This window comes from Mustela lutreola, chromosome 15 (assembly GCF_030435805.1).
Source record: "Mustela lutreola isolate mMusLut2 chromosome 15, mMusLut2.pri, whole genome shotgun sequence".
NCBI classification, from domain to species: Eukaryota; Metazoa; Chordata; class Mammalia; order Carnivora; family Mustelidae; genus Mustela; species Mustela lutreola.
Window position 1 is genome coordinate 25,618,396 of NC_081304.1, and position 25,133 is coordinate 25,643,528.

The 25,133-nt window shown below is 46.3% G+C and overlaps 1 protein-coding gene across 1 annotated transcript in view; it reads left to right on the forward strand.

The window, feature by feature from the left end:
- The first annotated feature begins 5,872 nt into the window (after nucleotides 1-5,872).
- ACSF2 (acyl-CoA synthetase family member 2) overlaps nucleotides 5,873-25,133 on the forward strand; it is a 35,498-nt gene continuing 16,237 nt past the window's right edge. The window contains exon 1 of the mRNA XM_059148099.1: nucleotides 5,873-6,079. Coding sequence (XP_059004082.1) covers nucleotides 5,952-6,079 — 128 coding nt within the window. The 5' untranslated portion in view covers nucleotides 5,873-5,951. The remainder of the gene's footprint in view (nucleotides 6,080-25,133) is intronic.

Consider the following 25,133-nt stretch of genomic DNA (forward strand, 5'->3'; position numbering starts at 1 on the left):
CTTTGACCCAAGGAAAGTTAAAAATCACATCATCCAAAAAAAATTTTTGACCTCCATGTCTTACAAAAGCAAGGCTTTCACAACCTATGACAGATGCTAGGACTGCAGCTTGTTTAGCTTTTTAGTTTTGAGTTGCCGGAAAACTGTGATCGTTTTAAGATCCTATCTGCCTGTGTCTGCCATCAGTTACTGGTTGTGATCAAACTAATGTTACTCTGCCTGGCAGTTCAGAACCAGTTCCCAATTTTCACTTTTAGTTTGAATATCAGAAACAGCCTTTTTTTTTTTTTTAAATATTTTATTTATTTATTTGACAGAGAGAGATCACAAGCAGGCAGAGAGGCAGGCGAAGAGAGAGGAGGAAGCAGGCTCCCTCCTGAGCAGAGAGCCCGATGTGGGGCTCGATCCCAGGACCCTGAGATCATGACCTGAGCTGAAGGCAGCGGCTTAACCCACTGAGCCACCCAGGCGCCCCCAGAAACAGCCATTTTTAAGATGACTTTTTTTTTTTTTTTTAAATCAGGCTTTTTTTTTTTTTTTTTTTTTTTTTTTGCTTCAGGTACTGGCTGCCACATCAGACAGGCAGAGTATGAGTGTTATGTTATCTCCGGGCACTGTCATCCTTTCTTTCAAAATGAGAATCCGGGAGACCTGGCTGTCCCGGTCGGTAGAGCGTCGGATTCTTGATCTCAGGGTTATGAGTTCAAGTCCCACGTTGGGTGTGGAGCTTACTTAGACACACACACACACACACACACACACCCCAAAAAAATCAGAACTCTTCCTCATCCTCCTCTCCCTTTTCCTTCATCTGGTCTGCTAGCTGTATCTACTTTCCTCTGAGAGCTCTGCATTTTACCTCAGCTCAGATCATGATTTCAGGTGAGATCCAGCCCCACATGGAACTCCATTTGCTCTCTCCTTTTCCCTCTACCACCCCCCCACCTATGTTCACGCGCTCTCCCTTTCTCTCTCTTAAAAACAAAAAACAAAAACAAAAAAAAATTTTTTTTTAATTGAGATAAAACATATATGGGGCAACTGGCTGGCTCAGTTGGTAGAGCACATGACTCTTTTTTTTTTTTTTTAAGATTTTATTTATGTATTTGACAGAGATCACAAGTAAGCAGAGAGGCAGGCAGAGAGAGAGAAGGAAGCAGGCTCCCTGCTGAGCCGAGAGCCAGAAGCGGGACTCGATCCAAGGACTCTGAGATCATGACCTGCGCCAAAGGCAGAGGCTTAAACCACTGAGCCACCCAGGTGCCCCAAAAGTTTATTTATTTTTAAAATTTTATTTATATTTATATGTATCTATGTTTATATATAAATATAAAATATTTAAAATATTATTTATATTTAAAATTTTACTTATTTATTTGAGAGAGAGGGAACATGTGTGCAAGGGAGAGAGGGAGGAGCAGAGGGGGAGGGAGAGAGACAAGCAGACTATGTGCTGAGCATGGAGCCCTAGGAGAGGCTCCATTCCACGATCCCGAGGTCATGGCCTGAGCCACAGCCAAGATCAGACACTTAACCCACTAAGTCACCCAGGTGCTCCCCATTTTAACCATTTTTAAGTGCATGGGCATTAAGGGCATTAAGTTCAGGGGCATTAAGTTACCTCAAACTGTTGTGTAACATCACCACCATCCATCTCCAGAACCTTTTCATCTTCCCAGATGAAAACTCTATACCCATTAGACACTAAGTGCCCACTCCTCCTCCCCTGCCCCTGGCAACCACCACTCTCCTTCCCATGGAATGTGACCATCTTAGGTACCTCCTAGAAGTGTTTGCACTTTTGTGTCTAGCTCATCTTACTTAACATCATGTCCTGAAGGTTCGCTTCTCTTATAACACATGTGAGAGTTTCCCTTCTTTATCAGGCTGAATAAATTCCATTGTATGGACATACCACCTTTGGGTCATCCACTCAATCATCCGCCAGGGGGAATCTGGGTTGTTTCCGTCTCTTGGCTATCATGAATAGTGCTGCTACGAACATACATGTATGGATGTCTGCTCAAGTTCCTACTTGCAATGCTTCCTGCTAGAGGTGGAGTTGCTAGATCACGGAGGGATTATTTTTCACTTTTGAGACACAGCCATACTGTTCTTCACAGGGGCGGTGCCATTTTACATCCTTGCCACAAGGCACAAGGCTTGCAGTTTCTCCACCTGCTCGCCAACACTTACTGTTTTCTGTTTTATTTTATGGTTACTTTTTCTTATTTTTCTTTAAAAGATTTTATTTATTTATTTTGACAGAGAGAGAGAGAGAGTGCACACAAGCAGGAGGAGTGGCAGAGGGAGACGGAGAAACGGGCTCCCTGCTGGGCAGGGAGTGCCATGTGGGAGTCAATCCCAGGACCCCAAGATCATACCCTGAGTCGAAGGCAGATGCTTAACCGACAGAGCTACTCAGGCACCCCTATTTTATTGTTATTTTTTGAATAGCCATTCTCAAGGGTGTGAGGTGGTACCTCACTGTGGTTTTGATTTGGATTTCCCTAATGACTACTGATACTGAGCACCTTTTCATTTTTTTTTTTTTTTTGTGCTGGGTATTGTTCCATGTGTTTATTGGCCATCGTATGTCTTCTTTGGAGTCACGTCTATTCAGGTCCAAGCCATTTTGAACGATTTTAACCATTCATGCTATTTGCCCCTAAATATGATATGTATTCAGCCATTTCTTGATTTTGTTTTATAGGGAAGAAATTGCCCTGTCGTTCTCCTCCCCAAGTCCTCCTAATAGAGTTTTACTGTTATTTTCGTACATAGACTGGTTGCCTACCCAACTTTAAATAACATACTCCTTTATTTCATATTCCATCACCGGTAGGCAGGTTTCCCTTGAGGACTCAAGTTAAAGCAGGGATATCTGCCCGGCCCCTCCATCTCCTACCCCCCTTCTCAACCTCTGTCACGTGTGACTTCTGGGGTGTGTAGCATTAACCTCTGTTCCCTAACTGTGATGAACTCTTCTGAACTTTACTCAGAGGTTGATACTAAGACTTTTTTAAAAAGATCAATAAATGTGGGGAAACTGGTACAGTCGGTTAAGTGACCAACTTTGGTTTCAGCCCAGGTCATGAACTTGGGGTCATGAGATCGAGCCCCGTGTCGGGCTCCACAACACAAGCCTGCTTAAGATTCTTTCTCCCTCTCCCTGCCCCTCCTGCTTGGGTGCTCTCTCTCTCTCTCTCTTTCTCAAATAAATAAATAAATCTTTTTTTAAAAGGGCAATAAATGGCATTTACATTTTGAGCTCATTTTTGAAGCACAGAAGGGAAGAATATTGACAAAGGGGAAAGGCTAAGGGCTTTCTCGGGGTAACCAGTGGCCTGAGCAGAATCACAGGCACCATAAACCCTGCAAGTCAGGTGCTGGGCTGGGGCAGAAAGCTGTGCAGCTGTGCAGCTGTGCAGAACTGAGTTGGTTGAAGGTAGAGGGAGGAAAGTTGCAGGGTCTGGTTGGTGACATGCCTGGCTTACCATCCCTGCCATGTGACCTAAGAGTTCTGGTCAACAGACTCAGGGACCCTCACATTAGGTACTGTCACTTTGTTTCCTCCTAGTCCTTCTCCCCGTTCATAGAACCAGTGCCTACCAGGTTTCTCAAGACTTTACAGAGATGGAAAATAATTCCTCCTCCTAAAAAAGTTTTGCAACACTGAACACTGGGGAAAGTCTCAGAGTGTAAGACATAGGAGGATGGAGAGGATGGAGGGAAAAGCTAACAATCACTGAAAAAGGGTCGAGTACTGGTTCTGTGCCCCAATCCTTACCCCAACCCTCTGCATGAGGCTGGCATTATTGCCCCCATTGTATTTTATTTATTTATTTGTTTTTAAAGATTTCGTTTATTTATTGGAGAGAGAGAGAGAGCATGGGTGCAGGAGCAGGGACAGAGGAGAGGGAGAAGCAGGCTCCCTGATGTGCTGGGAGCCTGTTTCACGGCTCCATGCCAAGATCCCGGGATCATGACCCAAGCTGAAGGCAGATGCCCAACTGACTGAGCCACCCAGGCGCCCCTATTCCCATTTTAAAGATGATGACTGAAGCTGGAGAGGCCCTGGGACTTCCCCAAAGCTACCAAATAAGTGTGGCCTGAGCCTTGGCCTGTGCTCACTGTGCTTACCTTGACCTTGGACAAGTAGCTGAACCTACCTGGGTCTCAGGTTTTTTTATTTCTTTTTTCTTTTTTTTTAAGATTTTAAGGCATCTCTACACCCAACATGGGGCTTGAACTCATAGTCCTGAGATCAAGAGTGGCATGCTCTACCACAGGATGGAGCCAGCTGGGCGAACCCTCAGTCTCCTCATCCATAAAAACAGCAACACATTCAAAGGCGTGCCTGTTCCTGGCAGGGTGGTGGTGAAGGCCAGAGAGGACACCTTCGAAGAGTCTGGCTTGTGGAAGATATCCTGACACCGGCAGCTGATATTCCCTGGCTCTCGTGTCTGGGAAGTCAGGGAAGCCTATGCACGGAGAGCTGAGGCTAGAGCAAGTTCAAGGAGGAACTCATCCTTCTCCTCTCCTCTTCCCCCTACCTCCCCCCTCCCCCCAATTAGCAAGGAAACAAGAAGTGTTTCACTTCACAAGTCCTGGGCCACCCAGCAAGGTACTGCAGCACTGATCCCCTCCAAGCCTGGGATGTGTCCCAGGGCATTCCATTCATGGGGCAGCTGTCACAGTCAGCAAGTTCCTCTCTGTTAGGAAGGTGGTCCCTTGCAAACCGCCCCCCCCATCTTCCTCCCTCCCCCATCTCCACACAACTTGAAGTGTACAGACCTCCCGCAGGAGTCAAGGTTTCAGGGAGATCTGAGGTCACTCTCAGGGTGATGACGGGGACCAGCACAGTCCTCCTCTCAGGACCTCAGTGGAGCCCAAGTCCCAAGATAAGAGCAAAGGTCTCCTACGGCCAGGCCCCGCCCCTAACCACGCTTTCTGCTTGGCCCAGATTTCAAAGCTGCCTCTAGGGCAGGAAAGGGGAGGTCACCCCACCGCAGTCTTCCCGCCTCCGTTGCTGCCCTCCTCCTCCTCCAGATGAAGGGTCAAGACAGCGTGAACCTGACGTGACCTCTCTGGTGCCCAGTGCGACCTTGCCCCGCCAGGACCAGAGTTGGAACAGGCACAGCGGGCTGAGCTTGCAGGACAGCCGCTCTCTATTCACGCCTCGGGCCCGGCGCGGAGTTGTGCCCTAGGCCTGAAAGAGCCAGGCGGATGGGGGATGAGAAGCACGGGTTCCAGTCACTGATGCCACCCTACATGGTGCACTGCGGGGGGTCAAGGCCGCCCCAGGAGAGACGCGGGTACCAACTGGTGTCCCGTTAGCTGACTTCGGGCCCCGGAAGGGGCTGGCCCAACGCACTCTTCCCCAGCCACTGCAAACCCTCCGCTCCAGCTGGCACGCCTCGGGGCGGGTGTGTGTGTGTGTGTGTGTAGGGGGGTGCTTCGCGGCTCCCTTGGCCTCTGACTCCCAACTCCGGGAGGGGGGAGACAGCCCAGGACCCGCGCGCTAAACGGGACTCTGGGGATGGACGCGCTCCGGCCTCTTCTCCCCGCCCGCACTCACGGCCCGCGGGCTCCCCTTCTGCGAAATCAACAAGCTCTTGCGCCCCCAAACCTAGGCCTCTAGTGGTCGGGAGGGGAGCCGGCCACAGCCAGAGGCCTTCGGATCCGGAGAGAAACATCTTCGAGGTGGGAGAGGAGGGCCTCGGGTCCCAGGAGAAGGTGGCCCCGAGCCTAGCCGCTTCCTCCACGTCTCGCCCCGCCTCGCCCCGCCCCGCCCCGCGGGACTCAGCCTCCGCACCCTATAGGCAGAGGCGACCCTCCCCGCCTCCCCGCCCGCTCAGCGCTCGCCCCGCCTCGGCTTTACTTTAAAAGTAAGCCGCCTCGGCTTTTACTTTAAAAGTTTCCTGGGGCCGGGACGCGCGTAAAGAGCCATGGCCATCTACGTCGGGATGCTGCGCCTCGCGAGGCTGTGCGCCAGGAGCCCGGGGGTGCTGGGGACCCGCGCTATCCTCGCCGGCTGTGGGCAGGAAGCGAGACTGCAGGCCGTCCGCCCCCTCAGGTACGCGGCCCGCCTCCCCGCCTCCCCCGCGGGAGGGAGTTTAGGGGGTCCTGCAGAGCTTCCCTGGGGGCCAATCCCACTCTGGTTGGGAAGCCCGAGGCTGCAGCACCTCTGGATGGCACGCGCTGGGGAGCAAGTACCCCGCACCCAGCGCCTAGGCAACAGGAAATGCTGGCCTGGCTCGCGCGGACTGGGGCTGCAGCTGGTGGCTGGCAATGACCCTGCACGGACTCCGGGTTCTGGTCCAGGACGCTTGGTTCTTTCCATGCATGATGAGCACACCGAGGGCCAGGAGCCCGGGCCTTCGGAGGTCTAGCCTGAGGAAAAGGGGCAGGGGCAAGCCTCTGTCTTCAGAACACTCCCTCTGAGCTGGACCGCCCTTCAGGGATAAACATGGGGATCTTTGGCCAGTCTTGGCAGTCCGCTAAGCTCAGCGGTCTCCCCTCTCTTCTTTAGGTGCTGAGAACATTGCTTTTGCACCTTGCTACTTGCTAGACCTGTTCTCTTCTGTCCTCAGAGCAAAATGATGGGATGGGGGCTAGCAGGTGCCCATTGCCCCTGGCTTCACTGCCCCCCAGCAGTGTAATAAGTAGTGCTCTCTTCTTTTAAGACTGCAAGTGTGAACGTGTGTTGGTTATTTAAGCAGATCTGGGCTCCTACTGATGGTATCACTGGTGGTTATCTTCAGCAACCGGATGGGAGAGGCCTGAACACCACTGAATGGGCCCTGGCACCAGATGGGCCAGGAACTAAGTTGGAGGGGGCTGGGGGGGACAAAAGGGCTTCTTCTCTGGGAGAACTGTTTGGTTAACAAAAATAGGATGGGGGGTGCGGATTGGAGGAAGGTGCAAATTCCTCTTTTGGCTAAAACTCTAAGATCACAGTGTTTTGAACTTGCTGGTTCCTGGTAACTAGAAAGCACACAGTGCTTTAAGATGGCTACACCTAGTTTTCTGGGAAAACCCTGTGGCTCAAGGCTGGTCAGGAGATGCATTTGTGATGAAGACAGGTGGGTTTTGGGATGCCTGAGTTGCTCAGTCAGTTAAGCATCTGCCTTTGGCACAGGTCAGGGTCCCAGGGCTCTGGGATCGAGACCCCTATCGGGCTCCTTGCTCAGCAGGGAGCCTGCTTCTCCCTCCTGCTGTGTGCTCTCTCTCTCTGAAAAATAAATAAAATCTTAAAAAAAAAAAAAAAAAAAAAGACAGCTGGGTCTTCTCACCATGCCTCCCTAGGCAAATTCCACTATCAGTCCCCCAAGCCTCCAAGCCCCACCTCTGGACCGCTCAGTGAGAGCCTTCTTACAACATGAGGACCCCAAGGAAAGTTCCTCCTAAAAGCATACATGTTTCATGATGCTAAATGAGGCCCCTTCTGGTCACACAGCAAAACTCTTGACCTTTGACATTTTTGTGCATAAACACCAGAACCCTTACCTGGTACAGGCCTACAATCTCAGGGTACAGGCACCAAGCCTTAAAGAAATTCTGCCTCTGCAACAGGAGGAGATCCACTTGTCCAGAGAGAGAAGGTTTCCTGAGCATTTGGCCTAATTTGTTCCCATCCCTTCCATGTGCTTGTACCCTTTTCTATTGACTATGGTGATCTGGCCTGATATCACTCCCTCTTTCCCCTTCAGAAACCCTCCAGAGTCTCAAGCAGTCAACCCTGAGCACATAGGTCATGTCAAACACCTGGTAGGTACTATGGAGATAGGAGCCAAGGAACCCAGTCTTCCAGAGACGTGCAGCCTAGTGGGGGGAAAAGATAAGTCCGGTGACCACTACTCAGTGTTCCAAGAGTAATGGTATGGACAGGTCCTGGACTTATGCTCTCTGCTTTTTCTGATCTAGTCACACATGAAGCCTGCTTTCCTGCTACCCAACCCTCCCCCCATCCCAGACCTATTGCTTATCTGCTTCTCACATTCCCCAGTTTTCCCTGTTAGGAAAGAGCAAGAACTTTGCAGCCAGACTGCCTGGGGTTACAGCCCTGGCTTCTCCACCTACCCACTGTGTGACCTTGAGTGCATTGCCTAACTAACCTCTGGGCCTGGTGACTTTGTCATCAACGCTACCTACTTGCTGGATTGATGACATTTTGCTTTGCTCAGCCTTTCCTTTGGGGCAGGTCTGATCCCTGAGACCTTCAAATGGCATCTGGCTAGGAATTCCAACGGATTTAAAAGTAGGAGAGGGGAGGTTCGATCAGTTAAATGTCGAACTCCTGATTTCGGCCCAGGTCATGATGCCAGACCAGGATCCAGGGATCGAGTTTCACATTGGGCTCCTTGCTCAGTGGAGAGCCTGCTTCTCCCTCTGCCTGCTGCTCCCCCTGCTGTGTTCTCTCTCTCTCTCTCTCTCTGACAAATAAGTAAATAAATAAAGCTTAAAAAAAAAAAAAAAGTAGGAGAGAAGCCCCCTTTCAGTGGCTTCTTTCTTCCTTGTACTGTGTTCTTCCTTTTATCTAACTGCCCAGAAGGTAGCCTGTGCCCAGCCACAAGTCCAAACCTTGGACCTGCCAAACAGTCCCCTCTCCATCAAAACTGGGGTTGTTCCAACTCTTTCCCCTGGAAGGAAAGAAGAAGCTATCTTATTGTTCTGCAGATCTCCTGAACCACCAGCTCCTTCCTCTTGTCCATACATCCCCTTCCCCAAGGAAATGGGTGGGCTAGTCTGGGGGCTTCAGGGAGCCTTGGAGATAAAGATTCCTTGATGAACTTGAGATGAACAGGCTTCCTCCAGGCCTCTGAAGCTGGCCTGGGGCTGCCTCACATTTGCATTTGGGGTATGGATGCACTTGGAGCCGAGAAAGACAGAAAGAACATTGGCTTAAGCCTTTCAGAGTTAGGAATGATGATCAGAGCTGGGGCTCCGGTGACTCCATGCTAATGGTAGGTCAGAAGGGTAAGTGAACTTCCCGGACTACCCCTTAGGGGAATGGCTGTACAGGTGGGACCAGTATTAGAAATTATTAAATGCTCTCCCTATGTGAAGGGATTGTATTAAGTCAGGAAGCATTTTGGTTGGAAACCGTCATTGTTACCAAAAAAGAGACTCTTCCCATAACTCCCCAAAGATGAGTAACAAGTGAGCTGGTAATGATTTACACGTGACACCAGGGATCCTCCAGTTTAAATGTAACAATAAAAAATAAACTATAAACTTAGACTTTGTAACCAGTGAATGGTACATATAAGTTTGGTTACCTTTTCCTACCTCTCATGCAATAGATGGCTGTGTACTCTGGAGATTGCAGACCGGTATAAAGATCAGTGACCTTGTTTTCACTGAGTTCTTTGCTAAAATGGATCTACAGGGGAAGACCATAGACCCCCCGAAACAAGGCAGAAAGGGTGCTGTTCCTTGGAGGATGGCAATGAAAGCAAGGAAGAATCCAATTGGTGGGAATGGGACTGGGAGAGACTTGCTGCTGAGGCTAGAGTTTGAAGCTGATCCCTCCAATAATAGGGCTGTAGTCTGAAGTGTGAAGCCCATATCCTTGCATGAAATTTTGTCTATGCTTGAACTCTTCTGAATCCTGGGTATCAAGCCCTCCCAACCTCCCCCGCATTCTTTAGTTTTTTAAAAAATATTTTAAAATTTTAAAAAGAAAATATTTTAAATAATAAATATTTATTATACATTTATCATTAAATATTAAATTGTTGAATGTTTATAAATATTTTAAAAAATATTTTATTTAGGGGCACTTGGGTGGCTCAGTTATTAAGCATCTGCCTTCAGCTCAGGTCATGATCCTAGGCTCTTAGGATTGAGCCCCGCATTGGGCTCCCTGTTCGCCAGGAAGCCTGCTTCTTCCTCTCCCACTCCCCCTGCTTGTGTTCTGTCTCTCGCGCTGTCTCTCTCTCTCTCTCTCTCTCTCTCTCTCTGCCAAATAAATAAATAAAGTCTTTTAAAAATATTTCATTTACTTATTTGAGAAGAGAGAGAGTGAGCACGTACAAGGGGAGGGTCAGAGGAAGAGGACGGAGAGGACTCTCTGCTGAGCAGCAAACCCCACAGGACCCTGGGATCGGGACCTAAGCCAAAGGCAGCCGATTAACCAACTGAGCCACCCAGGTGCCCCCACATTCTTTAATTTATTCAATCTATAGGCAGAAACGTTGAAGCCAGGCAGATCTGGGTTCAAATGAACCATTTTAGCTGGTTGCTTTGGGACTAAGTTGAACTTGGCCTTTCCCATACGTGAATAATGTTGTTTGAGAGTTAAATAATGTCACATTAAGACACTTTTAAACTCACAGCCTAGTGCTAAAGAGATTGTCAACACACTGCAGTGGTGAGCTGTATACAGGAAATGCTTTCTAACAATGGGTTTGTGCATTCCTGTAACGACATCAAGGCCCACAGTTAGGAACTTGGGAGAGTAGGAGGGAGACAGTTCTGGCAAGGTAATTGCCTAAACCAAGCTGGGCTGCTTGGGGTATGTAACATGCCTGTGCTCGCATTTTTTTTGGCTTATCATAATGTTGAGCAAACTAAAGTACAGGACTTGAATAGGACTTGCTGGGAGCATGTCCTAATAAATGATAGGTACCAATAATTCTGCCAGTTGTCTCTCCCTTCAAAAATAAACAAGCTCTGTCTCCAGCTTACCAATCCTGTTTTATGAACCCTGTCAGTGCTATTGGTCCGAGTTTCTCCTTGTAGGAACCAGATGACAGGGGAGCAAGGTCCACACCTATACTTTCTAATTCCAAATGGCTTTAGGCAATTCACTCAATCTCTCTGTCCCTTGGCTAGTTGGTAAAATAGCCACTTAGACAAGAAACACTCTACATTTCTGTAGACTTTCTGTGATTCCTAAGGAGCCTGGGCTTTGGGCCCGATCCCCTAATTCAGGAGCACTGCGGTTGAAGTATGAAGTCTTCCCACTCACGTGAAGTCTTGCTTGTGTAGAACCCTAATGAACTTCTTGCAACTTCCTGACATTCTTTGATTCTCTCTAGTCCTCCAAGGGAACAAAAAACATTGAGGGTTTTGTCTCTAGAAAGCTAAGGTCAGAAGCTAATCTCCTCTGTACCTTCGTGATCCCGTCAAGGAGCAAGTGTTCTGAGTCAGCCCAAATCCCTTCCCCGGGGGCTCTGTTAGAGTAACCCAAGAGAAGACCCACAGTGTCGATGCCTTGCAACCTCCAAGGACTTCAGGCTTTCAGAAACAGCTTCCTGAGTTTGCTAGACTCGAATAATAATTTCCAATCCTTCGTTATAGGATGACTTGCTCACCTCTTTACTGTAGCTCGTATCACTCTACAGTTTTTTGTAGCCCCTTGTAGGCTATCGGCTCCTTCAGGAAGGTTATGTTGGGTGGTAAAAAGATCATGGGACTGGGGCTCAGTGGGTTAAAGCCTCTGCCTTCGGCTCAGGTCATGATCCCAGCGTCCTGGGATGGAGCCACATCGGGCTATCTCCTCGGCGGGGAGCCTGCTTCCCTTCCTCTCTCTCTGCCTGCCTCTCTGCCTACTTGTGATCTCTCTCTGTCAAGTAAATAAATAAAATATTTTTTAAAAAATCATGGGACTTTATAACATAATCACAATGCATGAATCTTGACAGTACAGTTTGGTGCATTTTTACACAACTGTATACTCAGCACCCCAAGAGCTAGAACCCAGCATTCACCCTAAAGCAGTGTTCTTCATTGGGGAGGGTATGTGCTATGATGAGTGCTGTGAAGTGTGTAAACCTGACAATTCAGAGACCTGTACCCCTGGGGCTTATAATACATTATATGTTAATTAAAATAAATTTAAAAAACAGTAAAGCAGTGTTATTCAATAGAGACATAGCGTGAGCCTCACATGCAATTGTAAGTTTTCTAGTAGCCATATTAAGAAGGTAATAAGAAATAGGTGACATTGGGGTGCCTGGGTGGCTCAGTGGGTTAAAGCCTCTGCCTTCGGCTCAGGTCATGATCCCAGGACCCTGGGATCGAGCCCCGCATTGGGCTGTCTGCTCAGCAGGGAGCCTGCTTCCTCCTCTCTCTGTCTGCCTCTCCGCCTACTTGTGATCTCTGTCTGTCAGATAAATAAATAAAATCTTTAAAAAAAAAAAAAAGAAATAGGTGACATTAGTTTTAATGACACATTTTCTTTGACTTAGTATAGTCAAAACATCATTTTAGTGTATGACCAATCTTTTAAAAATTACCAACTGAAGTGTTTTACATTCTTTTTTTTTTTTTTTTTTAATAAAGTCTTCCAAACCGGGTGTGTATTTAACACTCACAGAAAACCTTCGTGCAGACTAGCAACATTTCAAGTGCTCCATAACCACACGTGACTAGCGGTTATCCTATAGACAGCACAGGTCTAGAAATTTCTCTCATACCCGTTTCCAGTCAATGCCCTTCCCTAACCAGAGGCCACCACTGTGGTTTTGACTTCTAATCTCCATAGGTTAATTTTGCTGATTCTTGAATCTTAGAGTATATGCTTTTGTGTCTGGCTTCTTTTGCTCAAAAACCAAGGGGTGTCTTGGGGAGGACGGACCCATTAACCTTGACAAAAATTCATGAGAATGTGTGTATTATGCATTGAACCGTTTAGCTTTCCTTGATAACTCTGGGGGAAAGGACATGATCTCACCTGCCCAACATTTTACTTCTTGGGTGTGATGACAGAAAGGCATGTTGAGAAGTGGAGCCCCAGATGCGTCAAGGGTTAACAGTCCCCAATATTATATAATCTAAAGACTTTTTTTTAAAGTTAACCTTTTTATTTCGAGGTAAGTCAACATTCACGTGCAGTTGTAAGAAATAATGCAAACAGGAGCACCTGGGTGGCTCAGTGGGTTAAGCCTCTGCCTTTGGTCCAGGTCATGATCTCAGGGTCCTGGGATCGAGCCCCACATTGGGCTCTCTGCTCAGCAGGGAGCCTGCTTCCCCCTCTCTCTCTGCCTGACTCTCTGCCTACTTGTGATCTCTCCCTCTCTGTCAAATAAATAAATAAAATCTTTAAAAAGAAAGAAAGAGGGGCGCCTGGGTGGCTCAGTTGGTTAAGCCACTGCTTTTGACTCGGGTCATGATCCCAGGGTCGTGGGATCGAGTCCCGCATCAGGCTCTTTGCTCAGTGGGGAGCCTGCTTCTCTCTCTGCCTCTGCCTGCCTCTCTGCCTGCTTGTGCTCTCTCTCTCTCTCTCTCTCTCTCTGATAAATAAATAAAATCTTTAAAAAAATTTTGTTTAAAAAGAAAGAAAGAAAGAAAGAACACAAACAGATCCCATATACCCTTTATTTGGTTTCCCTGAATGGTAACCTCTTGCAAAATTAGTACAGTATCACAAGGGTGCTTCATTTTTCTCTTTCATGACTACACTTAATTCTTTCTCACCTCCAGGTCTTGCTTAACCTCTAACAATCTTCCATGATTTTGAAATTTCAAGATATGGTGTAGACAGAATCATCTTGTATGCTATGTTTTGCAATTGTTTTTTTGTTCTAAGGAATTCTCTGGAAATTCATCCAGGTTTCTTTGCATGTCAATAGTTCCTTTCTTATTATTGCTAACCAGTATTCTTTGATACGGATAACGCAGTTGGCTTACCCATTAGTTCATTGGAAGATACTTGGATTGTTTCCAATGTCTTCATATAAGGCTGCTATAAGCATTTGTGTACAGATTTTTGTGTGAACATAAGCCTTCATTTCCCTGGGAACAGAATTCTTTACTTGGGATCATTGCCCCCAATGTGTAATTGCTGGCTCATATGGTAGTTGCCTATTTTGCTTTTAAAAGAAACTGCCTGTTTTCCAGGATGACTGAACCATTTTATGATCCCACCAACAATGTGTGAGTCATCAACATCCTCGCCAGCATTTGATATTGTCTCTATTTTTTATTTTCGCCATTCTGATAGGTATTTAGTGATACTGTGGTTTTCATGTGAATTACCCTAATGTTGAATGATGTTGACTATCTTTCCATAGGCTTATTTGCCATCTTTGATGAAATGTATCTGCATGTCTTTTACCCATTTTGTAGTTGGATTATTTGGGGTTTTTAACTGTTGAGTTTACAGAGTTCTTTATGTATTCTAAGAACTAGTCCTCTGTCAGATATGTGGTTTGCAAATATTTTCTTCCATTCGGTGCCTTGTCTTTTTACCCTCTTAAGAGGGTTGTACAGAGCAAAAAGTTTTCATTTTTACAAGGCCTGGTTACCAATTTTACAGACCACGTTTGTGGTGTCAAGTCTAAAAAATTTTTCCTAGCCCTAGATCCTAAAGATTTTTCTCCCATGTTTTTTTCTCAGTATTTTGTAGCTTTGTGTTTTACATGCAAGACTGATCTATTTTGAGGGTTGTTTCTTTTTCCTAAAAGAGACTTGAATTGAAATTTCTTTTTAAAACATCAGTCATTCTGGGCCATCAATTAAGAAAATGACCATTCAGTAGTGTTCTAGTTTGGATTTCACTTGTCACTCAGCACCTTCATTTCCTTGGACAATAGCTGTATGTTGTCACTGGTATAAATGTGTCACCCGTCTCTGCAGGTACCTGAAAATTATAACTTTATTTCAGAACAGACAACTGTTACTGGTTCAAAGTTGTCCTCTCCTGCCCAAGCATGAGCCAACTCTACTCCCATGTCAAGTGCCCCTCCCAGGTCAACCAGCAGCCTAGTGTCTTTGTGTAACTTAGGGAGAGGAGAGGACACAGCCCCATGGGGTGTGCATCAGTGAGTGGCCCAGGAGCTGGAAGAATGGTGTGTTGGATAGTGAGGATATGAATCTTGGTGTGCAAGGAGGATGAAAGAGGAGAACCAGCCTCTCCTTCACCACGAACTTGGCATTGCACTGGCCCATGTACCTACAACTGTATCTCATACAAGACAGAATGTGTTGACTGAGGACAGAGGCTTGCTGTGGGTACCGCACATGAACTTCAGAGACAGACTGGGTTTTCTCATCATGTAAATGTTGGTCTTGCCCTGGCCTTTCACATGATGGGACCAGTGCATCTCCCGCTGTCCATGCCCGGAAGATGTTCCATCTTTTGAACGTTTTAGGTGCCCTTCTTGGGAGTTCACCAATCCTCTTGTATTTTCCTTCATGAATATTTCATATGGAAGAGAAAATTAACCATAATCACATGACCAAAAAACGAACACCAAAGAACCTATCACCCCAAATGAACATAGAGCCATACTTGTTACAGAAAATTGTGCATAAAAGAAATAAAACATGGATCAAGTTCAAGTCCCTTTTATTTTTTTTTTATTTTTTTTTTTTTTTAAAGATTTTATTTATTTATTTGACAGAGAGAAATCACAAGTAGGCAGAGAGGCAGGCAGAGAGAGAGAGGAGGAAGCAGGCTCCCCGCTGAGCAGAGAGCCTGATGCGGGACTCGATCCCAGGACCCTGAGATCATGACCTGAGCCGAAGGCAGCGGCCTAACCCACTGAGCCACCCAGGCGCCCTCAAGTCCCTTTTATAGCCATCCTGTAACCCACCTCTTCACCGAGAGCCAGTGGCAGGATTGAATGCATGTTGTGTCTGAGTGCATTTTTTTGTTTTTCATATGTCTCTGTTCCATAAACAGTATATTCTATCATTCGGAAGGCACCTCAAATCACACCAAGCAAATAATAAGTACTTCTGCTTTTCCAATTTTTGTTTTCATAAACAATACTTGGGCTTTCATAATCTCAGCACAAGTTGTACCAGAATGCCCTTCCCCTTTTGTCTCAACAGTGTGTTTTAAAGATCTATTTACACGGACACTGTAGATCTGGATTATTCCTGTTCCATTATATAACTATGTCTCCAGCAGCACAATTTAACCCAGCACAATTGGTGAGTTAAAGGGTTGAATTTCCAGCTTATCTGGAAATTGCCCTGGAGAGGATGTGCTGCTGTGACCACCAGTAGCAACCCAGAGTCCCATGTCCCAAAGTCCTCAAAAATGCTTAGTGTCACTGAATGAACACAGGAATTTTTTGTTACTCTGGTAGGGGCCAAAGTGTATCTCACTGTAGGCTGAATGGACATTTCCCTGATTAGCCGTGAGACTGGGCTCTTCTGAAATGTCTTCTGTGAATTTTCTGTTCATATTCTTTGCCCGTTTATTATGTTAGATTACTTGTCCTTATTGACTCATGAGTTTGTTTGCTTTAAATACAAGCTGAATACTAATCCCTGGTCTCTTACGTATAAGATGAAATTTTAAACCCGGGCAGCTGCTTGTCTTTTAGCTTTGTGGATGGTTTATGTTTTTCTTAGGGCCCCGGGGACCAGCCTGGCATCAAAGCTTGTAGAGGGGGGGAGGGCAGAGGCCAGTCCATGACTTGGAACAAAAATAGGCTATTGCTTTCAATTTCGTTTCTAAAGCCTTCTTGCTGGTAGCTGACATGGCACCTTGCCCAGGAGAGCAGTGGTCTGCCTCAGCATGGGGTGTGTTCCCACAGTTCCCAGGAGCCCTCATATCTAGTTACCCTCCCTGCTTCGTGGTTTCTGAAAGGATTAAGAGCTTTGCCCAGGGTAATCTGGGTCATTCCAGCACCCAGAAAGGACAAGATTCACCTGCAAGCCTTTTGTTCCGGTGTCAAGCACCTCCTTCCAGCAGGTAATATGTAACAGGAGGTGGAAGAGTTTCTTCCCCAAGGAGAGCCTGCAGACGTGTTTGCCTAGGTGGCCTGATTGAGCCTGCCTCCCTTGACTCCTCTGGGGTGGGACTGTGTGATCCTTGGCACGTATGGTGGCCTCTGGCCTGGACTTTAGTTGCCAACCCCAGAATGTCCAGAATGCCACGGGAGCTCCCCAAACCAGCCAGCTCCTATATTCTGTCTAGATCCCCTGCAAAGCCAGGCTAAACCGGGCAGGACCAAGGCTGGGGCACAAGGCTTTCCAGCCTGGTGACATCAGGAAACTGGCTAGGCAGTTACGGGGCCCACAGGTGGTTGGCACCAGGATAAGGGAGCTAGAACATGAGAACAGGACAGTGAGATCAGAGGCTGTGAAGGCGAATCAGTTTCCACAAGTAAATCTCAGAAAAGGACTAGGGTGTGCTGGAGGTCTGGGGGGTGGGGGTTCAGTGGGGCTATTTCTCCAGACACCTGTGGCACTTAGAAGGTCCCCCGGTTTGCGGCTCCAGACCCCATAGGGCCTCCGGGGGAGGTTGTGGAAGGGCTGCAGTTTAAAGAGAAACACACACAGAAAGGGGTCCAGGGGTGACCCCCACCAGATGTGGAACCATAAGGAAATAAACCTCTTGCTTCTTCATTCATAAAAAATGAAGAGGGGTGCCCAGGTGGCTCAGTCGGTTGGGTGTCTCCCGTCGGCTCAGGTCCTGATCCCAGGGTTCTGGGATCAAGCCCTGAATGGGGCTTCTTGCTCAGTGGGGAGCCTGCTTCTCCCTCTCCGTCTGCCTGCCTCTTCCCCTGCTTGTGCCCTCTCTCTCTCTCTCTCTGTCAAATAAATAAATAAAATCTTAAAAAATAAATACATAAATAAAAATTTAAAAGAACAGTCCTTGTATAGATGATCCAAGACCGATGATCATAGAACAAACACGTACGTGGAAGCTCTCTTTAAGCCGTGAGTTTCACTTTGTATATTCTAGAAGCCTTGGGAAGTCCGGGGTTTGAATCCCAGCTTGGCTACTTATTGGCATTTCTTTGAGCTTCATTCCCAAATGAAGGTAGGTGTGTATCTTGGTCAGGGAGTGGCTATGAAGATCACAAGAGATCCTAAGAATGGAGTCTTTAGGAGAGAATAGACATGAGGACACATTGGTAAATGTCAATTCTCATTATTCTGAAATGCGCTGTTTTACCTAAAATGTATTAGACATTTTCCATCTCGTTAAATACAGAGAGTGTCTTCATTATTTTTAATGGCATAGGGTTCTTTTGTACAGATGCTCTGTATTTACTTATCTAATTCCTTACTTAAAAAATAAAGTGTTTTGGGACGCGTGGGTGGCTCAGTTGGTTAAGCAGCTGCCTTCGGCTCAGGTCATGATCCCAGCGTCCTGGGATCGAGTCCCACATCGGGCTCCTTGCTCAGCAGGGAGCCTGCTTCTCCCTCTGCCTCTGCCTGCCATTCTGTCTGCCTGTGCTTGCTCTCTCCCCCTCTCTCTCTCTGATAATTAAATAAAATCTTTAAAAAAATAATGAATAAAGTGTTTTTTCTCAATTATTTGCTAAGTAGCAATTAACATCCTTATTCATACCTTGAGGCATTCATGTGTTTTATTCGTTGCTTGTTTTTTAGGATAGCATGACTGGCCAAAGGATTTGCGTATTCAAATGTTGACAGATATTACTAAATCAGAAGGGATCCAGATATGAGGGTTCTGAAGCTAATATAATTTGAGCTGCCGTCTTTATAAAAAAAAAAAAAAGACAAAATTACAAAACTCAAATTTAATGCAAATTGGATATTAACGTGAGAAAACAATTTGGCACGCATGAATTCCTGGGACTTTGAAGATTCAGGCCCTTTTCTATTGAGATTTCTTTCTGCAGTTTGGCAGAAATGCTGACATATCAACGCTTCTTGGTTTGTCATTAACCTCCCTTTTTAATTCCCAGGAAGTCCCAGCTCTAGGTGGTAGGGGAGGGGTCCCCTGGAACATAAGGAGTATTACAGCTTCTGTCCTCACTGCCCTTTAAAAATCTTTTGCTGGGGCACCTGGATAGCGCAGTCGTTAAGCATCTGCCTTCTGCTCAGGTTGTGATCCGAGGGTCCTGGGATCCAGCCCCGCATCAGGCTCCCTGCTCAGTGGGAACCCTGCTTCTCCCTCTCCCACTCCCCGTGCTGTGTTCCCTCTCTTGCTCTCTCTCTCTCTGTCAAATAAATAAATAAATAAAATCTTTTTAAAAAATAAAGTCAAAATCTTGTGCCAGTTTTACACCCTGGCCCATTTCTTCACATCCTTGCCAATCTGTATTATCAGTCATTCTTGTTTTTGTGTCGGAATTAAGAGTCATGTTTCTGATCTTCTCTAGTTAGGAGCTTTTGTTGAGCATTACTGAGGACAGCGCTATAATCTGTGGGCTCTGTGCTGAGTTCATCCGCTTGTTATCCCGGGATAAACTAGTGGACTGGCTGCTCAGAGCCAAGGACACCACAGACTGGCCCCTGCGGCGGGGACGGCCTCTCATTTAACTGAAACTGCTCTGCAGGACGGCCTCCCTGTCCTCTTTGACAAGAATACCTGTCATGGAATTTTGAAATGAGACTCAGACTCCTCTGGAAAGACAGCAGTCTCTGGTTTGGGCAGAGGATTGGTGATTTGTTCTATTTTGCCCTGTAATGACTTCTCATTTATTCCAGAATCAGACAGAATTCTGAATTACTTTCAATATACACGTGATTTTGGAATAACAGCTTTTGGAGCCTGGTGGTATAATAATCCAGATGAATGACCAAAAAGATTGAATTTAGAATACCAGCTGCTGAAGTGGCAAAGAGTAGGTCTCTCCCTCCCTCCCCACCCTTTCTCTCCCTGCAAATACACACACGCGGTACACACACCACACACACAGGCACCGCACACACACACCACACACCAGACATACACACACACCAAACACCCAAACCACACACCACACACACATGCATATACACCACACACAGGCACCACACACATATACCACAACACCAGACACACACACCACACACCAGACACACATACCACACACCACACACACATGCACATATACCACATGCACAGGCACCACACACATACATCACACACCACACACACACAACATACACCAAACACATATACCACACACACATGCACACATACCACACACAAGCACCACATGCACACACAAGCACACACACCACACACAAGCACCACATGCGAGATACACACACCACACAAACACAGACACCAGACACACCATACCACACATACACCACACACCACACACATGCCACACCACTCACACCACACCCCCCCCCACACACCACATATATGCACCAGACACACACACCACACACCCAAGCACCATACACACACCACACACTAGACACACACCTACCACACATCCCATAGTTTTTTTGCCACCCCTTGAAAATAAGTTGCAGACATTACAATATCAATATTTTCCACTTTTCTTGATCTCTTGGGAAACAAATGCCTCATGGTTGTTCTTCTCTGATTGTTCTTCAATCAGAGGAGACATCTTTCCTGATGCTTATCTGCCACGCGTCATCCTTCTTCCTTGACTGTGTGGCAGGTCTGTGTTTCACGTGTCAGTGCCGCTCGGTCTGTTTTTGTGGAAAGTTCTCCGTGATCGAATGATGAGGCCCTGTTAATTAACTTGCACTGCAGCATTTTGAACATTTGCTTAACCTCGCCCTCAATTTTCTCCACTTGTAAGACAAGGACAAAAGTGCTGAGGAGGATTTCCCTGAGGAAACCGGCAGGCGAGCCTTGCAAGGCGGGGTTTGCTGTGCTCTTTCTGCCTTCAGGTCACATACCCTGTGGGACATTTACCCGGCGCTGCCCTTCCCCACTGACGATGCCCATCTTTTTCATAAATCAGAATCACCACACTCCTGACTTGTCTTAAAAATCTCTACAGAGGGGCGCCTGGGTGGCTCAGTGGGTTAAACCCTCTGCCTTTGGCTCAGGTCATGATCTCAGGGTCCTGGGATGGAGCTGCGCATGGGGCTCTCTGCTTAGGAGGGAGCCTGCTTCTCTCCCTCTCTCTGCCTACTTGTGATCTCTGTCTGTCAAATAAATAAATAAAACCTTAAAAAAAATCTCTACAGATATTCCCCCCCCCCCTTTTTTTAAAGATTTATTTATTCAGGGGCGCCTTGATGGCTCAGTGGGTTAAAGCCTCTGCCTTTGGCTCAGGTCATGACCCCGGGGTCCTGGGATCGAGCCCCACATTGGGCTCTTCACTCAGCAGGGAGCCTGTTTCCCCCTCTCTCTCTGCCAACTTGTGATCTCTGTCAAATAAATAAATAAAATCTTTAATTAAAAAAAAAGATTTATTCATTCATTTGAGAGAGAGAGACACAGAGAGCACGAACAGGGAGGAGAGGCAGAGGGAGAGCGAGAAGCAGACTCTCTGCTGACCTGGCAGCCTTTCTTGGGACCCAATCCCACCACCTGGAGGTCATGACCTGAGCTGGAGGCAGAGGTTAACCATCTGATCCTCCAGGCGCCCCCCACAGACATTCCTAGAAATGACATTGTAAAGCAGATGGTTATCCAGTGGTTCTGGTTTCCCTCTGGGGCCATATTCCAATTGGGGGCAACCTTCTGGACCACGGCCTTGCGTCCAGTAAGCCATATTCTGAACAACAAGCAATGCCATGTGCTTCTCTGTGCTCCTGAACAGGTGCAGGGCGGGGGGGTGCACATCCATGTATGAGACGGGTTGGTTGGGCCAATAGTCACAGTGTCCCGTGAATGGTACAGAGGACATACACACTGCTTTCCCATCTGCCAGCGTTCTCAGGAAGGAAAACCCTGCTGCATTCAGAAAGGAGATTCTTTCTTTCTTTGAGTAATTTCTAGAACAGAGATCACCAACAGATGTGTCTGCTAGGCTTGCCCAGCATGAGTTATCAAGGGATGGATGGATTTTGCACAGAAGTGACACAGGCTGTTTTTACTTTTTGTGACAAAGTGGCAAATAGAGGACACAATCTGTCACTGAATGTAGTTTATGAATTATGAGTGAAGCAACACTAGCTTAAGCCGTAGGAGAGTTTTCTTTTAAACTCTGTACCGAAGTACACCGTGGGTTTATAAAGGGAACATAGGTTAAGTGCTTCCTTGGTGACTTTTTGATTAAATATACACGCCCATATAGCCAGTACCCAGATGGCCACTCTCCTGATCTCCATCACCGCAGATTACTTTTGACTGTTTTGTACGTAGAAATGGAATCCTATGGTATATACCTTTTCTATCAGGTTCCTTTAACGTTTTTTTTTTTATGAGTTTCTTTCATGTTGTTGGGTATAGTCATGGTACATTTGCTGTCGCTATTGTATAACCCTGTCCTACTGTGGATGGGTTGGGCGGTTTCCATATTGGAGATAACACAAAAATCCTCGTACCCGTCTTTTGGTGAGCGCATGTCTGAATTCTGTTGGGTATATGCTTCAGAGTGGAATTATTCACATTGTTTTTTTAGTGTTCAATTCAGTAGTTTTTAGTGCAGTCACAGGTATGTGCAAGAATCACCACAGTCAGTTTTAGAACATTTTCCTCACCTCAAAGAGAAACCCCATACCGTTAGCTGTCACCTATGTATCCTTCCTTCCCCTCAGCCCTCAGCAATCATGTAATCTACTTTCTGTCTCTATAGATTTGCCTTTCTCAACATTTCATATGCATGCAATTTTTACCATATGTGGCTTTCTGTGTCTGGCTTCTTTTGCTTATAATATCTTAAGGGTTTATCCATGTCGTAGTGGGTATTACTCCTTCATTTCCCTTTCAGGGCCAAATAATATTTCACTGAATGATCATCCCTATTTTGTTTATCCATTCCTCTGTTGCTGGAACCACTAGGTTATTTTCACCTTTGGCTGTTTTGTGAATAGAATTGCTATGAACGGGGCGCCTGGGTGGCTCAGTGGGTTAAAGCCTCTGCCTTCAGCTCAGGTCCTGGGATTGAGCCCCGAGTCAGGCTCTCTGCTCAGCAGGGAGCCTGCTTCCCCCTCTCCCTCTGCTTGCTTCTCTGCCTACTTGTGATCTCTGTCTGTCAAATAAATAAATAAAATCTTTTTTTTTAAAAAAAAAAGGATTGCTACGAACATTTATGCACAAGTCTGAATTTGAGCACCTGTTTTCAATTTTGGGGGGTCAACACCTAGGAGCAGAATTGCTGGGTCATAAACTCTATGTTTAACTTTTTGGAGAAAAACCAAACTGGTTTCCACATTGGCTGTGCCATTTTACATTCCCCCTGGTGATACCCAGGGGTTCCAGTTTCTGTACATGCTCACCAGCACTTGTTATTTTGTTTTTGATTTTGTTTTTTTTGTTTGGTTGGTTTTTTGTTTTTTTTATTCTAACCTTTCAAGTGTGTGTAATCTGGTAGCTCACCATTCCTTTTGTTTGTATTTCATGTGCTTGTGGACCTTATATCTTCTTTGGAAAAATGTCTATTCAGTGTTTCACTCATTTGTTAATGGGTCGTTATGTGCATTATTTATAATTCACGCATTTGGTGATTCCACTGAGTACCTCTTACATTCCAGGCACTGTGAGTCACTGGGGATAGAACCGTGGATATTTTAGTTGCTAACAATAAAACATCAGAGAATTCTTAAAAAACAAACAAACAAACAAACAAAAAAACCCAAACCCTTGTTTCCTGGCAGCAGATGTGCCCCTGAATTCTCAAGTGCCAACTCTCTGAGGGGATCTTTAGGTGGGGTTTCATCTCCAGTTCCTGGCTCCCGCGTATTTATATGTTCTACAATACCCAACCCAAGTAGCTGAAAGCTTCACTAAACATTGAGAGTAGTCTCTCCTTATCCGTGGGGGATACGTTCCAGGAGCCCTGGTGGATGCCTAAAACCACAGCTAGTACTGAAGCCTGTATGTACAAAGCTTTTTCCTATCCATACATACCGATGATGAAGTTTGATTTATAATTTGGACACATAAGAGATTAACAATAACAGAATAATTATAACAATATACTATAATAAAAATTAGGTGAATGTGGTCTCTCTCTCTCAAAATATCTTGTTCTCATTCTCCTATACTCACTCTTCTGTGATGACATGAGACAATAAAATGCCTATGTGATGAGATGAAGTAAGTGAATGACGTCAACATGTGACATAAAGTGGAACTACTGCTGACCGTCTGACTGTCTGACCGTCTGACCTCATATCAGAAGGAGGCTCCTCTGCTTAACCGTGGGGAGCTGCAGAAGAGGGGAGGACTCTTGGACTTTAGTTCTTTGAGTTGGGAACCATAGGAACTGCTAGCTCTCTTCCAACTCCATAAGCTTCCCAGCCAAATTGAAATAATGATAATAATAATAACAAACGAAAACCACTTGTCCCCTAAGCTAATCTCTATTGTCTTTTTCAGAGTTAGGTGGAATGTCTGCCACTTTGTTTAAGAGCAGAAAAAGCAGTGGCTCCCTCCTTTTGCCCAAGGCCTTTGGGGCATGTTTGAGGAAGGAGGGAAGTAGAATCCACTCTGTTTGCCCGTGGGATTTCGAAACAATGGGTGGTTCTCACATCTATGAGCAAAGTGCATTCATCCAAGTTTCTTAAGTCCTTTGGATGAGCCACCTGTGTCTGCTTCAAAGTCCTGCCCTGCTCCAATCCCTGTTTCTTGATGTCAATTAATAAACAGTTGTGGAAAATATAGAATGGAGATTTGACAATCTGGGGGACACGTCCAAAGCCTCAAGTACAGAATTGCCCACGCACTTCTTTCTCCCCGAATTGTGTGGGGGTGACAGGTGGTCCTCGGCTGCAGAACCAGCTACTACCAGCCCGAACAGACCACTTGGCCTCTTTGCACTCCACTTTCTTTACCTGGAGAATGGGAGTTCATGCTTTCCACCTGCCCTTCTTAGGATTTGCCTAGAATATATCAGAGAAACCCACTCTCACCGTGGCTTCAAGGAGATGGGAGTTTTTTTTTTCTGGGAGACAGCCGGCCCATGGCAGCACGGTACGCCTTGCTGTCAACATCAGCTCTGCAATGTCCAAGCTCACCAGGTGGCCCAAGATGGCTGCCATTCTCTTCCTGTCACAGATGATATTCCAGCCAGTGAAGGACAAAGAAAAGATGTCCCTTCCCGGGAAGGAAAGTTGCACATGTACCTCTCTGTAGATCTCCCTGGGCAGACCACCTGTGAGGGAAGCTTGGGAATGCGGTCTGGGGTCCACATAGCCATGGCCAGTTGAACACCCCAAGGGTGCTTTATTAAGGACAAGGGCCTACTGGGGGCCTTTGTCACAGCACCTATCAGAGCTGCCATGAAGATGAGGGATGTAACACACGTGACAACTGAAATGGGCTTCTTTTCTGGTTTTTGGTTCTTTTTTTTTTTTTTCAAAGATTTTATTTATTTATTTGACAG